The sequence below is a fragment of the Buteo buteo genome, chromosome 7 (assembly GCF_964188355.1).
Source record: "Buteo buteo chromosome 7, bButBut1.hap1.1, whole genome shotgun sequence".
Lineage (NCBI taxonomy): Eukaryota > Metazoa > Chordata > Aves > Accipitriformes > Accipitridae > Buteo > Buteo buteo.
In genome coordinates, this window is record NC_134177.1 from 43,514,647 (window position 1) to 43,531,281 (window position 16,635).

Consider the following 16,635-nt stretch of genomic DNA (forward strand, 5'->3'; position numbering starts at 1 on the left):
GTGCCAAATCTTTCCTGCAGCCTCCCGTCTCCTCCATGCCTCACTTTGCTGTACAGTTGGACTGTGCTGCTGAGCATTATGCTGAATTTTCAGAGCCTTCACCCTTTTTATACATCTTTCCCCTGGCACCGAAAGGAATCTGTGCTTTATGTGGAAATCCTCCTTTTCTCTCCTGCCTGTTGTAAGTGCTGAGTTTTCAGACTCTCCCCAGAAATTGGATGGTCAGAGAGGAGGGAACTGGTTCATTTTTTTTAACCATTTTGGCTCTCAAGGCTGAAATGGAGCTTGGGAGGAGATAGCTGTCAGTTCTCTAACACAGGTTAGTGTTTCTGTGCTGGGGGGTGAGTGCAGTGTGTGGTACATGTGAGCTTAGCGTAAGGAGAGACACATCGATTTGCACAAGCCGCGTGCCTGCCTGTGTAAGAGGGCCAAGGCCGTGCAGCCTGTGATGCCTCTGTGCCTGGCACAGAAGCAGAAAGCTCTGTGTGTCAGCAGTAGATAGCAAGCATAGGTGCAGCACGCTGAACCACGGGCACTGCTGGGGTAAGTGTGCTGTGGATTGAGACTGGAACATGTGTTTTCTTGGGAACTACTGCACAGTTGGCAGGTGATATACCTTGCCTGCTATTGTATCTGCTTTGTGTTTGCCAAACAGCATTAAACACGTTATCTCTGCCCAGCAGGTATGGTTTCAAAGCTGGCAAGTGTCTGTTCTGGGGAAGGTAAGTATTAATACCTGGAAATTTATGTATTAGGGCTTGTGAGACGCTCTGCTGGAGGGCAAATCCAGCTGGAGAAAAGCTCAGTGCATCAAGACTAGTTTTGCCTCCACTGAAATCTTTTGACTGCATCTGTCCCTTGGTGCTTTCCGTTCTTCTGAACTGCTGGCAGGACTCAGAACTGCTTAACTGCAAAGTCTCTTTTGGGGATACATTTCTCCCATGAGCATGTGGCAGTTGGCTCTTGCTACCTTTACTAATGAGTTCACAGTGAAATTGTCATTGAACACAGGAATCACTGGTGTGACCATGCTGGTTACAGGAGCCGCAGTAGGAGATCTGCTGCAAGAGGTGCCGTCTTAAACATCAGAGAATGCAAACAAGCTGCTATTGTAGGCTGTAGTTATAAATATCAGGCTATTATGGAGGCAGTTTTAATGAACGAAATGACTTGCCACTGTTCATGCTGATTGTTGTGTGGGTTTTTGTTTGTTACCCCATTAAGAGGTAAAAAAAAGCAACTGTAGCTGCTTTGTGTTCTTTAGATTGGCTTTCTCTGTCAGTACTGCAGCGTTGGGCCTCTAGAGGTGATGGGGCAGCGATTATTCTTACAAACAATGCTCTTCTCTAGTTTGAAATGAAAAATCAGAACCGACAAAGAGTTTTTGGCTTGTTTTCAGAGTACCATAAAATCTAAACTTCCAACCTTGTCTTCAAGGTATTTGAAAGTATTTATTGGCTTATATTTTATGAGGATGATGGTATGTTTTTATCACTGTCTGCGGGCAAGAGTCTGTCTGCTTCCACCCTGTGCGACACCAGCAGATCGCCTCTGTTTTGCTTGCCAGAAGAGTGGCCCTTCGAGATGGTTAATAAGGCTGTACCAAGCACTGCCTTGTGCTTTCTTGAGGGTGGTGTGGCAGCTGTGCTCAGTGCTGGTGTTTGTTTCTTACAGGTGTGATCCCTGCCTCTCCTCCCCAGCCTGGTGCCATGGCCGACACGATTTTTGGCAGTGGGATGGGCCAGTGGGTGTGCCCCAATGACCGGCAGCTGGCACTGCGTGCCAAGTGAGTCCTCACCACCCTCCTTCCCTCCTTCCAGCCTCAGCTCTGGTCTGAATGGTTTCCTGGTATCTCTGTGGAGCGCTGGCCCACTGGCCTTGCCCATAGCCCAGTTGGGAGGCAGGAGTTTACCTGTCACGCAGACCCCTCTGTACCCTAGAAGTGTGCTGCTTGGGTGGGACAGGAGCCTGCTAAGCTGGGGCTTGGTGCTTGGCTGCTGCTCGGAGCTGCCAGCCTGCAGTGGAGTTCACAGCGTGGCTGGTGTGTGGTGGGAGTCCATCCCACCAGCCCTCCCTTGGGTGAAAGGAAGGGCTTTGGAGGCAGGCTCATATCTCTGCAGCACCCTAAATATAATTGAAAGCATCCCCCAGCTGCCAGCACTCTTTTGTTTTAGGAACCTGTCATTTGATCTCATTTTCCCCTGAAGTTAAATTACTGCATAACCTAAAGACAAATGGGATGGAGATGAGTCAAGCACTAGAACTGTATTTGTTTCTTGGATGCTTTCCTTCTTTGGCAGCCAGTACCATGCCACTGCCACCTCTGCTCTTGTCTGAACCTTTGGGGTCAGCCTGCTGCAGAGTGTTAGAAAATAGGAGGTCACCCTGTGTCTGAGGGGACTACCTGACTGTGAACAGTGCACACCACTGCCGCTTCTCCAGCCTTCGCCTAAAAGCCTCATTAAGACAGCTGTGTCTGATAGTGCCCTGCATTCTGCTAGCAGCTGTGACTTTATCCAGTGACCTCTAAACCCCTACTGAATGGTAATTAATTGAGCTGTGAAAGCTCCCATCTGTCCCCAAGTGAGCTAAGGAGAAATGCTAGCTGCTGTATGTGAGGGACGGAGGGAAGTGGCTTGCTAAAGTCCTCATGTGGGCCTGGGTTAGACCAGGGGGAGAAGTTGCCAAATTTATATTTCCAAGCATGCCTGGTGATTTGTGTGTTTGAACTGAGGACCTTAGAGATGTGTGATCAGGAGGGAGGAGGGTGCAGGTAATCCCTGTGTTCAGGAGCCTGCTGTTGGCATTTGTCATGTCTGGCAGCAGCACCCATCTCCGCAAGTGTACTTCCAGGATAGCCAGCCCTAGGTGCACTAGTTTTCTTCATGGGCAGAGCCAAACAGGAGTGAGGACATGGAGTGGTAAAATACAAACTAGAGCAGAAAGGGAAATGAGAGGGCAGGGAGAGGCAGTGCAGCACTTGGTGCTGCTGGAGGAGTGATGCGGTGATCTGGTCAGTGAGAAGAGACTCCTGCTTTGGGTGTTAGCCAGGGAACAGACTTCTCTGATGGAAGGCTGATGTGGGCTCTGTATGCCTGGCAGGTTTGGCCTGTGGGGCAGGGCAGGGGTTTTATGCTTTCATTTCAGAGCTTAATTCTTCCCTCCACCCCCTCCCACAGGCTCCAGACGGGCTGGTCAGTGCACACGTTCCAGACTGAGAAGCAGAGGAAGATGCAGGCTCTGAGCCCGCAGGAACTTGAGGTCATCCTGGAAGTCATCCGCAAGGCGGAGAAATTGGACATCATCGAGCAGCAGCGCATCGGGTACAGTCACGTTCATTTGTCCCCTTTCCTCAGAAGGAAAGGTCAGTGCAGACAGAGGAGTGGCTCTCCCGGCTGCCTGAGCTCAGCCTCCATCAGTCAGAGCATCCCTTAGGTCAGTTATTTTTCCCTCCCATGTTGCTTGTTTGGAGGTAATGAACATTGGGAAGGATGTTACGTTTTCCTTCTCTCTCTGTCTCAAGCCTTTCTTGTGCCTTCTTTGAGCCTTGGAGCTTGCTGTGGTTGCAGCCACTGACATAGTCCCTGGTAAATGCAGCCTGTGCTAAGGCAGCTGCCCCAGTGGCTCTGGAAGAGGCTGGGGAAGATGCCGAGCTGTGCAGCTGCACCCACTGCTAGTGGACAGCATGGCTCTGAAACTGCTGCTGGCAGTGCAGTTAGCTTTTCCCTTGTCTGCGGCAGCCCCCTGGGATTTTGCTTGGAGCAGTGAATGAGTTTATGTTCTAGTTGGCTGAGCCCTCTGGAAGGGGTTTGCTAGCTTGACTTATTTAATTTATGGGCATCCTTTTGCTGCTGCAGATTTCCATTTGCTTTCAGGCCTACTGGAGGTCTGGCCTCAGCTGCGTCTGTGGTCATCTTACACTGACTGCTCTTAAAGCCGGGGAATTCAGCAGTCCTGCAGCATTTCCCAGCAGTGTTTCATGTTCTCGAGACAGGAAACCCCAGTGGCTCCCAGCCCGTGTCCAGCAGGCCCAGCTTCCTGCCCCTGCGCTTCGCTCTGTCCCTGTGCAGTGCACATCAGTGAGTGCTAACGAGAACTGGCAGTGATGTTTGTGTGATATATGGGAGACCCCAGAAGGAGCCAGCGACCCCGAGGGGCTTATCGTTCCTGTGCAGTTGTTGGTGTAGCTGCAGAAAGCGATAGCCTTGCTGTTCCTGTGCTGAAACATTCTCTGAAATGCCTTTGTTAACTCCTGGGAGTTCTCTTGTGCTGAAGTCAAGGATCATAAATCCACTAATGATGGCTCAGCCTGGCTGTGCTGTCTGACCTCATCACCATAGGCAGTACCTCTTTCAAACAGACCTTGCCTCCTCTCAGTACGGGACTTGGTTGATGGGACATTAGCGCTAATGAGAATGGGGTTACATGGGTAGCAAGATTGCGCTTCATCCCTGAGCTGCATGCACACGCATGGCTGCAGCTGGTCGCTGCCTCTGATAAATGACCTGGCTGTTATCTTCCCCATCTACAAATGGATGCCTGAGGATTGCCAAGCAGTGATCTCATGACAGCAACCTTGCTCTGCATGCTGTCCACATCCTGCATCCTAATTGCTTATCCTGCCTTCATTCCCTTTTGTAGTCCTGCTGCTACGGACATTGTGCATACATATGTGCTTCCTGTCTTCCAAGTGGGCTGTCGAACGAAACGGGGAGCAGTTACTGGCATTCCTGTGCTGCAGCTGGGCTCATTTTGGTCTGACGGCTTCAGTCTCGCATTCCTGCTTCTAATGGGGTGTGGGCAAGTCATGTGCCTGCAGTGCTGCTTTCAGGGAGTATACATAAAAATGGAGCAGGGTTTGGCAGGTCTAACTTCTCTGCCCTTTCCTGGTGCTGTTTGACTTGCCCTGATCTGAGCACTAAAGGCTTTTCCTACTCTACAGGCAGGAATTCATTGTGCTGAGGCTGTGTGGCCCCAGTGACACGGAGCTCCTGAAGGGTGTAGGATCAAGCCCCTCTTGTGAGCTGTCTGCCCTGCACCCACTAGCTGAGTCAGGCCTCTCAGTGGTATTTGCAGTTTTGATTATTTCTGGGCTTGGTGAGCATCAGTAGATGGACTTAGGTTTGTATCCCCTGAAGACCAAGAGCCAGCTAATAGGAAACACTGAGTGCAGAGACTGAAGTGAAAGTACATATGGTCCCAGCAAGGGGCCCAAAACTGCACAGAAGAAGCAAAGGTAGGCTTAGTCTGGAGCACACGTCTGCAGGTTTTTGGCATGCCTCAGTACCATGTGCTTCTATTTCCAAGGTGAGTGCTGTGACCTCTGCTCTGCCTCTTCGCCTGCAGGCGCCTGGTGGAGCGGCTGGAGAACATGAGAAAGAATGCGATGGGGAACGGCCTCTCGCAGTGTCTGCTCTGCGGTGAACTTCTCGGGCTGCTGGGGAGCACGTCAGTCTTTTGTCAGGATTGCAAAAAGGTGGGTTTGGTCACACAGGTTCCTGCCTGTTGCTGGTAGCAGATCTGTCTAGGAAAGGCTACCAGGCCTCTTGGAAGCTAGATAGCTCTGCGGAGTTAACTTACCTTAGCCCCACTTGTCTAGGTCAGTGCTGTCAGACCATCAGGTTTTCTCTTGCACCGTGGTTATCATATTCCTCAGGATCCTGAAGTGCCTAAACTGCACTTAGTGCTGAGATGGGATGCATCAGCCCTCTATGCATCTCCTACTCTGGGTTTACAGAGTGGGAGAAGGGGCAGAAATGTATGGCCATCAGAGGCAACTCATAAAAGAGTCTGTGTGCTTTACTGTTATTTACTGCAAGGTCTGCCCTTAGGCCTTCCAGTAACACCTGTCTTCAGAGCACTCAAGTCCATCTTCAAGTTCCAAATCAGTGTAAGGTTTCCAACTTTGATACATAAATTAGACTGCGCATCAATGACTGCCTGTGTTTATGTATGTTGTTGGCAGGAGACTGCACAGGTGCTGTTTGAAAGGCAGCATCAGTTTTCAGGGAGACTGCTGTTCTGCCAGCGCCCTGGGGGATGATTGTTGCTTGCCTAGGCTCTGCAGCCAAGGGGTTAACCTGTATTGCTGTGGAGATGATGATCTCCAAGGCAACCACCTTATCCTCCCTCTGCTGGGAGGCTGTTTTTCCTGCACTTGAAGCCCATCTTTCCCTGGGGAGATGCCTCTGTAAGTGACTTTGCCTCAGCATGTTGCCTGGGAAGAGGTGAGGGTACCTGCTGGGTGCAGGAGTGTTTCTGACTTGCTGGTGGTAGGGTGGAACGGAGCAGCCTGTGCTGACTCTGTCCCTGGTGGGTACCAGAGCCAAGGAGACACTTGCCACTATCACCCACCCTGTCACTGAGGAGATGTCCCGTGGAGCCCACAGGACAGCACTGAGTAAAACCTGCTCCTTTACTGTGGAGTGGTGCATGTTGGCACCTCTGTGGTTAAGCAGCCATGCAGGCTACGACGGAGAACCTTTAGCGCTGTCACTGCTGGAGTTTGTGAGATGCAGTTCTCATGCAGAGCAGGCTGCCGGGCTGGGTCTGCACTGGTCCATGGTTGGCTGCAGCGCTGCTGGGCTTAGAGCTCTCGTAAGAGAAGAGAGGGAAGGGAGGTGGGTGCCCCTTGCAGTCAGAACTGAGGTCCCAGCATCCCTCCATATGTGCTTGCTAGGCAGGGAGCTGCTGTGAGCTGTGCTGCCGTTGCTGTTGAGTGAGTTTCTCCACTGGATCCAATTTTCAGAAGTAGCTTGACTGAGGCAGGGGTTATACAGAAGATTGCTTGTAAGGCAGTGACTGGGAAAGTAAATGCAAATCTTTGAACGCCTGGGTCCTAAGCCAGGGAGAAAGTAGCTTTTTAGGAAGGGGTTGGGAAGGAAGCAGCAGTGAGATACTGGGAAGCGAAAGGTCTGGTTTGAATGGGAGCTACAGGGCAGCTCTCTTGGAGAGGAGCTTGGGCTCTGTGCACATGTGCCTGTGGAGAATAAAGGTCTGGATGGCAGACAGGAGGTGGCTAGCTGTTTTCCTGCATTTCAAGCACGCGGAATAACAGGATATGCTGTATTCTTGCCTTCTTCCCTTGGCGATTCTGCTCTTACCTTGTCCAAAGCCAGCTAGGTCACATTGCCACAGTGCTTTCTAACCTCCTTCCTGTGAGCCCTGTATGCTAGTGGGGAGGCAAAAGCTGATTCAGACACTTCCCTGCCCTGTCCATTTGCAGTTGCAGGTAGTAACCCCCCAGCTAGCGAGGCTCTGCGAGCCTGAGGGTCCGGGAGGGCTGTGACCAGAAAACCCCAGAGAGGGGCTGGTTTTATTTTTTTTTATGGTTATTCCCTTTTTGTCTGGAGTCTGTTGGGCAGTTCAGGCGCATTCGTATCCCAGTTGATTTAAGGTGAGACCCTACTTTTCCAGTGTGCATTTTGCAGCTGCTTTCAACTTGGCTGCACTTTTCAGCTGTGTGCAAGCTCAGGGCAATGCTGGCTGGGTGCCCTGGTCTTGTCCCCTTATTGCTTTTTAATGTTGTGGAGTGAACTCAGGGAACAGTCAACCCTTCGGCAGAGCACACAGAGTGGACTGTTACTTTAAGCTTGTTCCCTCTCGTCCAGGGATATCCATCACTCGTGCAGTGCTGTATGCAATAAGCGATGACTTGTCAGGGAATTATGGATTTTTAAAGTTCATATTTTTTCTTGCTAGCGTTGCTCTGTTACCATCTCATTGCAGCCTGTTTAATTCAATAACAGGAATTGTTGTAATGATGTATCTGAAACGTAACAAAGAACTTACCTTCAGCAAGTCCCTTCTGCTGAATCGAGGTTCTGTATTTATTGTAGCCTGATGGATTTTGAGTGCCACTTTCTGTTTTATGAAGAATGTTTTTAATATTAGTTTTTATTATCTTAGAAATAAATGCATTATGGCAAGACAAAGATGTATGCAAATGGAGATGTGTTAACAATAGCAGTAGTTAGACAAAGCATAATGTGTCATTAACCATGCAGAGGGTATCAGTATCATATATAAAAGGTGAAGTATAAGTAGAAGAAAGTGCTTTATCCCGTATTTAATGAGGAATAGGGCAGCGTCTAATGTCCTTGATTTTTATGTCTTATTCTGAGGGGTTGTGAGTGATGCTCAATTTTCCAGCTAGTCTGCAGAGAAGGGGAGGAGGAAAGCCCCGTTTTATATTGGAACTTTCAAAATTTATGGCTAGGAATAAAATAGCTTGGAAACTTCCACTAGAGGGAGTGTTTGAATCTGCTATAAATGTGGGGATTGGGATCTTTGAGGGTATTTAAGACTGAGTTGCTCCCTCAGATATTGGTTTGAGGGAGGGAGAATTTGGGGTAATTCAGGTGGTGTCTGCTAATTGCATCTGCAATCCCCCTTGGCTTGGGTAGCACCATGTTGAGTATTGATGCACCAGACCCAATAGGTTGTTTCTTATTTCTCTGGGAGGGTGAGGGTGAGGACAGGAACAGAGAGATGGAGAGGAGCACCAACCTCTGTGGGTGCTGCCTCCTGCTTTCTGTGCAGTGTGAGTCAGGGACAGGCCTGCCTCTAGACTACACTGACAAAAATAGCTGGGTGCATTTATTCATGCAATGAAGCCATTGCCTCAGGTTCCATCGTTCTGCTGCTCTCCTCCTCCAGGCGTGGGCACTGAGGGCTAAGTAAGCCACTGAGACTTTCGTCCCTGGACACAGACTTTCTGGCTCAGAGGAGGAGCAGCCTGGTTAGGGGGATATATAAAACCTTAGCTGGGGAGATTAAATTCACATGTCTTTCTAAGCAAGGTTTTGCTCTCCAGGGCCCTCTTGTGAATGGCTTTCGCTCTGTGAGGATCAAAGAATTCATCCAATTTCTCATTCAAGCTGTAAGCCAAGCCTGATACACATCAGCTTCATTATATAATATTAGGTGATTCAGGTTGTAAATGGCTTGTAATGCCAGCGGAGACATGAAAGTTCCCTTGTGCAGCAATAGAGGCCGTGCGGTGCTATCAAACATTCTGCTCAGGAAATGTGCACGTAGGCATGGTTGTGCCCGCTTCCTAAGCAGCCACAAATCAATAACTGCTGAGTGCGTGCTGAAATGGAGGGGAAGCTGTGGCATATCAGACTACCTATGTGAGGGGAGAATTTCCAGTCATGCACAAACTTGTGCTTGTTTTGTAGTTGGTTTCAGCTGCTTTCCATGCCACAGTGATTGGGTTTTAGGATTTAGAGGAATTTAAAAAACCGCTCTGGAAATATGCCTATTGGTCATGGGGTTTGATTTGCCCTGTCCGGTTCTCTTCTCTCCCTGGAGTCAAGGACCATGCTGTAGATTTGCCTTTGTCTCATGTCCATATGGACCTGAAGCAGCTTCCTGCAATCAGTGGTTCTCCAGGAGAAGTTAGAAAATTGTGCCCTGTTTAGGTTTTTAAGGAAAGCAAAACAGCACTGTTGGGACAGATGCTTCTCAACTTTCTCTCTCCAAAGGGCTATATGGCTGTGGGAGTTGCTAATGCCACCTTTTTTTCCCCTTTTTTTCTCTCTCCTTGTTTCAGAAAGTGTGCACCAAGTGTGGAATAGAAACCTTTGGAGCCCAGAAACGTCCTCTTTGGTTGTGCAAGATCTGCAGTGAACAGAGAGAGGTAAAATACAGCTGTGGAGAGATGGGGCTCAGCAGCATGCACCTACCTGCCCCAAGTTTGTGCTGAGTGTGTGTGGGCTCTTTCCTGTGCTTGGGCACTTGGAGGGGAGCTTGGGATGGAGTCTGGGAGCTTTGGCTGGAGGCCAGGCAGGCTCAGTGAATACACACAATGGTGACAACTTTGGTTTATGAGGAGGTGGAGGGGAAAAAACCACACGAGCCCCTGCAGCCTGTATGCCTTTGTGGAATTTTTGTAGCTATGGTCATAAAGAGACTGTTACCTTCTGCTGCTGTGCTCTTTCCCTCCTAGCTCTGTGGCAAATAAACTTGGCTAACACTGGTTCTTTAATACAGCTGGAGAGATCTAGAGTATAGCTGCAATATTTGTCCCTCTAAAAATAACTACGATTACAGCTTTTAAGTCTGTTTTCCTCCCTGCCTGCAAATTCCCATAACTTGCCAGTGTGTGAGAATCCTAATGCAGGTCTCTAAATTTTTATATCCTTCATCCTTGACTTTACACTGCAAAAAGTAATGGCCTACCTCAATTCTTGTCTGCCAGCCAGCATCCACCAACGTCAGGGCACACTGCTCTACAGTGAAGTGAAGTCAATGAATTTGTTCTGTGATTACAGAAGGATTTTCATTTGTTCCCATCAATTTATTTTGGGCTTTTGCTTGTGGTCCTTGAACATCAATCCAGTGCAGCTATTTCTGACCACTGCAACCAACTGTGAAACCTGGATGCTCTGCTAAATCAATTTTTGAAGTGTAGTGAGAGCATTTGTGCAGGTGTTTGAGATGCCGAAATTTTTTTTAGACTGGTTGTGGAAACTTAGCATTGCTTAGGTTTTACATGGGAGGGGTTGGTTTGTGTGGGAGCACTTGCAAAGTTCGTGTTCAGGTAAGATGAGGGGTACATGGATGCTGCCGGTCTTTCACTTTTGAGCAGCATTGTGGGTGTGGGTAGGGCAGGCAGAGAGCATTCCAGCTCCCTGGATATTGCTAATAATTTGATGCACTGAATCACCCAGATGTTTTGAATTCCAGATGGAGGTCCCAAAATGGAGAGTGAGGCAGGTGAAAAGACTTTCTGTGTTCTGCAAGGAGATGGTTATGGGACTAAAATTGACGCTATTTCTTTGATTCTGTTCTTTCTGTATTTTTTTTTCCTATCTCACACTGTACAATTGTTTTTTTTTCCTATTTCTTATAAAAATAATGAGGAGCTGTGGTCACTGGACAAAGAAGAATACTAACCTGTCCAGTAAGCCTTATGTGTGGCCAGTGTGTGAGGGTACAGTAACCTTCAGAGCTCACTCTCTCTCTGAAACCTGAGATACAGCCAAAGTGCTTCCCTAACAAAAATGGATGGAACTTTCCTTCTTAAACTAAAAAATAGCCTCATCTTACCTCCCAACCCTAAGCTTCATCTTTATTTTTTGATCCTTTTTAAGGTCAGTTCAGGTCTGTCTCCTTTCTTGTTTGTGGTGGTGCTGGTGCTTTGACAGGAGAAGGTTGGAAGGGTCACAGCGTGGACACGCAGCCAGGCATCAAGTCATATATCCCCTCCGTCTTCCCACTTGCTCTACTTTTATTTTGGGGGAAGGTAGGCAAGCATTGAGAATTAGCAGAAGTCTTGAAGCATGTCAGCCAGGGCAAGGAAGCTGAGGCAATATCAGAATAACTGCCTGGAAGGTGGCTTTGATCAGGTCTTCCTTAAGAGTCTGTGTGAGGAAGAGGATGAGGTTCTTAGGCCTCAGGCTGATAGCTGGTACTAGTGCAGTCCCTGAAGCTGGTTCGGGTGTCATGATATTACAGGGCATGCACTAAATTACCAAGTTTCTTTTTAAGGGCTTGTGTTCACAACCAGTTCCTTGTTGCCGTCTGTTTCTGTGATCTGGATATGTCTTGTATTGCCATCTGCTCTGGACCAAACCCATTTGGCCATGCTCTTTGCTGAAGGTTATATTTGCTATCAATGAGTGCAGATGGATGCCTGCTCTTTGGGATCAGATATTCTCATTTCTGTCTAACCTCTGAATTCCCTGCATGGCGAGTAGGTATCAGCCTGATTTTATTTCCTGGTATCCAGGCAGGGAGCTTCAGGAATGCACTGAAGCATTTTGGGTTGTGTGATGCAGTAACAAGTCAATAGCACCCTTCTTCTCTCCCCTTCTCAATGCACATTGTGACTGGGCAAGGTTCTCCTTTAACCCATACCAACAAAACACGTGCTTAAAGTAGGATTGTCCCAGGCCACGGATCTCTGGCAACACCTCCCAACTTGTCAGGCCCCTAAACTTGACCAGCTCTAGTGGGTGAGTGTTTGGTGCTGGTCTGGAGTGCTCCCCTCAGCAGGTGTGGTGAGATGGGGTGTTTCCAAGCTAGGTGATTCCCTCTGCATCAGCGCTTTGATCACCATCTAATTTTCTGAACCAGTGCTCAAGCTATTTTGGCATGATATTTATGAAGTTCTCAACTCTGTTAGCGAGAGACTGTCAGGCACTGAAGTGAGAGAGGGAGGTCATCTGGAAATCTGCATGGACTAAATGATGTTGGCTAGAGTTAGTAAGTGTCATGTGGCTGGGACAAGAGCCTAGGTTGTCCCCTTTAGCCTCTGCCACACACTGAGTGAGCATGTGAGTCTTGTGGTCCACCAGGATCTCAAGCCAGGATGGTGGGGGGCTTGGACAATCACATGTACTAGCTGACAGCTACAGTGTGCGGCATTGTTCATACATGCAGAAGTTTTCACCCTTCCATCTTCCTTGTTATTATTTATCTCTCTAGGCTTGATTTAGGCTAGCATAAGTTTAGTGCCATGTGGTAGTCATCTCCCCCTTTTGCTGTGTGGACAGAATCTGTGCTGGCTTCAGTTACAATTAAATCATCAGTATGGCTGGGTCAAAATGAAGACCAAAGTAACAAGCTGTTGTTTACATCAGTTTTTCAGTTGGAGTTGAATGCTTGATGCCCACAGATCCCTTTGGGAATCCCAGCCTCAGCCATTCAGAAGTGTTCTTTGCTGCTTTCTCTTTCCTTGAAAACCTCCACTGGGAGGGCTGTGCTGCATTGCAATGACGAACAAGTTGCTCTGACACTGTCTTATTTCTGGAGAGTGGAGGAGATTAATGGATTCTGCCTGCTGCTTGCGTCCCAATCATCCAGAAGCAAAACAGTGCGTTCAGCAGCACTTGAGCTGCCAAGCATGATGTGTAAATGCAGAGTGAGGGTCTCCGAGCTGTCAGAGAGGCACTGGGAGGAAAGTACTGTGTTCTGACATGTCCAGGACCTGACAGAGCCTGGATGTTCCTACTGGCAAAGAGAACATCCCCAAGGACCAGCAGACACCTCTGCATCGTAAGTGCATCTCTTCTTCCTGAAATAAGACAGACCTCATCTGCTTTAGGCCAGAACTGGCCTGTTGGAGATACCACTTGTCCCAGCTGTTTGCAGAAGCATCTATTGAAAAGTCCCTTTTGTTCTTCCAGGATTCTGTGGACATTCTCCTTTGCAACGTCTTCTGAGCACAGTGGAATTAAAGCAGGTGTGGATCGTGTTTTATTGTTCTTGCAAGCAAGGGTAGAAGCAAATTCAGTGAAGCTCACATTCACTTTCGAGGGCAAGAATCTCCCTTCCTTCTTCCCTCCTCCATGTGCTGCATTGCCTTTCTTGGCTTTGTATCTTGGATTGCCTTTCTGGAGCCTGAGTATGGAGGGCTGATCCTCCTTGGGGCAGTCCTGTTCCTGGATGCGTATGAAGTCCTGTGGCATGATGAGGGACGCTGATCACTGATTGCAGCAAACATTGGCCACAGGTTTGCAGTAAGCCTGTTTGCTAACTTGGCAGTGAAGCAGTGATGCACCCATGGGAATGAGAGTGCAAGGCAGAAAGGGAGCAAGTCCTCCAGAAAAACAGGCTTATTGCAGCGGCTGTCAGAGGAACAAAACTGCCTGGGAGGAGCTGTGGTGGGCATGTATACAGCTGGAATGATTGCCTGCTGCCAGGCCTCTGGCAGAGCACGTGAGCTTAATAACAGCTTGGGCAGCAATGTTCGTGTTGAATTAGTTGCATGTGGCTGAAGTCTGCCTGTTACCTCCTGGCCTGAAGGGGAAAGGGGACCTGCTGTGTTTTGTCAAATCCCTGCCCAGCTGTTTAACTCTCTGCACAGCCTTGTTTTGACTGATACCACCAGGTTCTGCAAAGCACCTTCCTGAATTACCACTTTATATGTATATATTTTTTTATATGCATAATTAGCGATGCTATCATCGTATCGTAATTAAAATCCTCTTGGAAGCGTTCATGCACATTTACATTTGAATTGACACATCCAAATTTGTAGCGATAATGAAAACAGTTTAAGTAGGGTGGGGGGAGATAGCTTTTTTTAAACCCCATTGGATATGAAAGAGTGTGTCAGCTATCAGGGACCTGTTAAAGTTTTAATTTGCCCCCTCTGCTTGACTTTCCCTTTAATTTCTTCTCCTTTGCTAAATGGCATTTTCATGGCTGGCTACATTTCTTGGTTTATCACAATAAACCATGCAGAGGAAGAAGATTACTGTGCTGGAGGAACGGAGTTGTCTCCTCCCCTTTTGCCCCCAGGGCTTCCCTTTTCATATATGTACTCATACCATTTTGAACATTATAAACCAGCATAGCCCAGGGTTATTCCTGCCTGGCATGATGATTTCTTGGCAAAATACCATACCGATGGAGGGGAGTGTTTATTTTGGGTGACTCTGGATTGAATCAAAGTGATGTGCACCTGTTTGCAATTCAAAGAACTCATCAATAGCCTGCTGTATTATTTTGGGGGGTGGTAGCAAGTGGTTAGACTCAAAATAGTGTCCTTTAGAATAGAGCCACAGGAAAAAAAGAGGCCTGATTGAGAGGGGAATGATAAACTGTCGAAGGCTGGCAGCCATTGCAGCTTGAGAAACGTTGGGGTCAGAGGTGCGATAGATTTTGCTATTCCGGAAACAAAGCACCGAATAGCAATTTCACTGCCTTTTAATTTTCTTCATCCTCAAGTGCTGAATGTGGGAGTTGACAACAGATTGCTGTAAATAATGTAATTGGAAATCTCTGTGTTATGGAAAAGCAGATGAATGCAAATAACGAAGCTGAAGAGCGCTTGCTCTTTCTCCCTGCCAGCGGTTTGCAGCCTGCCAGAGCCATGGTGGAGAGCTGGGACAAAGTGAGTGTGTGGGCATGTGCTGCATGAGGGCAATGGCAACGAAGTCCTCCCAGGGTGGTTGCATTTGCAGGTGCCTTTCTCTTCATTAAGCATTGTAGCCCACGAGAACCTGCTCCCCCGCCTTTTGGCTGCTGGGGGATTGAGCCAATAATGCTGGTGTCAGCATGGAAAGCTAAAGGTAGCTGTTTTCCTCTCGCACATCCCAGCCCAGACTGCTGCGAAGGAAGGGGGCTGCAGAATGAGAACAGTTACTGCATGGCAAGCAGTAGGTGGTAGAGCAAAATGTGGCTTTGCAGTGAAGATCCTTTCTAAGCATCTCTGTTTAGAGGACTTGTGGCTTGCTGAAGCGAACTCTGGGGGGATGCAAGTGTTTGTTATGATTCCTTCAGCTGTGATCCCATCCCCTCATCAGCAAGTCCTAATGTTCTCTCTGTTTAGGAGCTTGTTTTGGCACTTATATGTTCAGAGAAGGAGAAAGAGGAGGGATAAGTTTGAGCAGTAACATGGATTTCACCAGGGCCCAGTGATTCTCCGTTAGGTCCCATTTACAGGCTGCACTTAAATGTGCTAGATAAAAATACGCATCTGCTTCTGACTGTCTCATCCTGTAGCTGTAATGATGGCTTGATGCAACTTTAATAGGAATATTATCAGGGTTATAAAAGGCATTGAGCTGTCTGGACTTGTCATGGCCATGGCTGTTAAATTGGTTTGAAGTAATAAAAAAAGGAGTCTGTTGCTAAAGTAGCTCTTTTCCCCCATGTCCTTCCCCACTTTGCTTTAGGGTAGTTTAGGTGTCAGGGGAGGCAGAAGGGCAGGAGCCTGAAGGAAGTCAATATTTAGTGTGGATTTTGGTTGTGTTTGGCTGGGGCAGTTTGGGCACAGTGGGCTGGGGACAGCTGCAGCCGGTGAACACTGGTGTGACTGCTCTGTCCTCAGCCACACACTGGGCCACCACGTCCTGATCTGGGATAATGCAGATACAGATCTTTACTCCCCTCTGTCAAGCACTCAGAGCAAGGGATGATCAATGTTACTTAAAATCGGGTTGTTGCAAGAGACTGGAAGGGGCTGGCTGTCCCTCTCGCTGGTGAGATTCCAGCTCCACCCAAACTCAGGCTGCCATGGGGGCTGGATTTCACCTTACATTCTATTGGGACTGGTAGGAGCAAAACTCTCTCCTCCTTGGAAAGAACAAACTCCTGCTAATAAAGAGGAGTTTTATTCTTGAAGCGCTGTTATAGATTTATTAATTTGAAATCAAGCAAGAACTTTGCCGTCAGGCCGCTCTCGCAATCAATGAAACTACCATCAATAGCAGTCAGCAACATCGATTTGTTTTGATGTATGGATGCTAAAACCAACCTGTGTGCGCATGTGCAGAACAGAACATGAACCGTGGTCGTTTTGGATGGGGCACACTGCTAACCTGGGCGGAGCAGAGGTAGTAAATTAATATAGGGGAGAGCATCTTGCTGCAGCTGTTCTAGAGCTGATCTCAAAACAATGTCAGTACTGCTGTAATGAGACCAAACTCTATTAGAAGCACCAATTTAAAGTGCATATGTATGCATAGAATCAGTTTTATACTAGTGTTACTACATCAGAGCTGGGTGTATTATATCATTAACACTTTCTATAACTGGACTTGCTTTGGGGTAGTGAGAAACCATGGGGGTGTCCAGCCTTTTCTTACAGCAATCCTTGCTGTGTCTGATTGGTTTTATGGTGGGCCTAAATTGTAGTTCGCCTGAAGATAATAGGTCTCTTCAGTGCTTCAAATTAAA

The 16,635-nt window shown here is 48.0% G+C and overlaps 1 protein-coding gene across 1 annotated transcript in view; it reads left to right on the forward strand.

Moving 5' to 3' along the window:
* Nucleotides 1–16,635, forward strand: part of RPH3AL (rabphilin 3A like (without C2 domains)) — a 42,612-nt gene that overhangs the window by 6,328 nt on the left and 19,649 nt on the right. Inside the window, exons 2-5 of the mRNA XM_075032895.1 lie at nt 1,675–1,786; nt 3,180–3,323; nt 5,347–5,476; nt 9,557–9,643. Of these exons, the coding sequence (XP_074888996.1) occupies nt 1,710–1,786; nt 3,180–3,323; nt 5,347–5,476; nt 9,557–9,643 (438 nt within the window). The 5' untranslated portion in view covers nt 1,675–1,709. The remainder of the gene's footprint in view (nt 1–1,674; nt 1,787–3,179; nt 3,324–5,346; nt 5,477–9,556; nt 9,644–16,635) is intronic.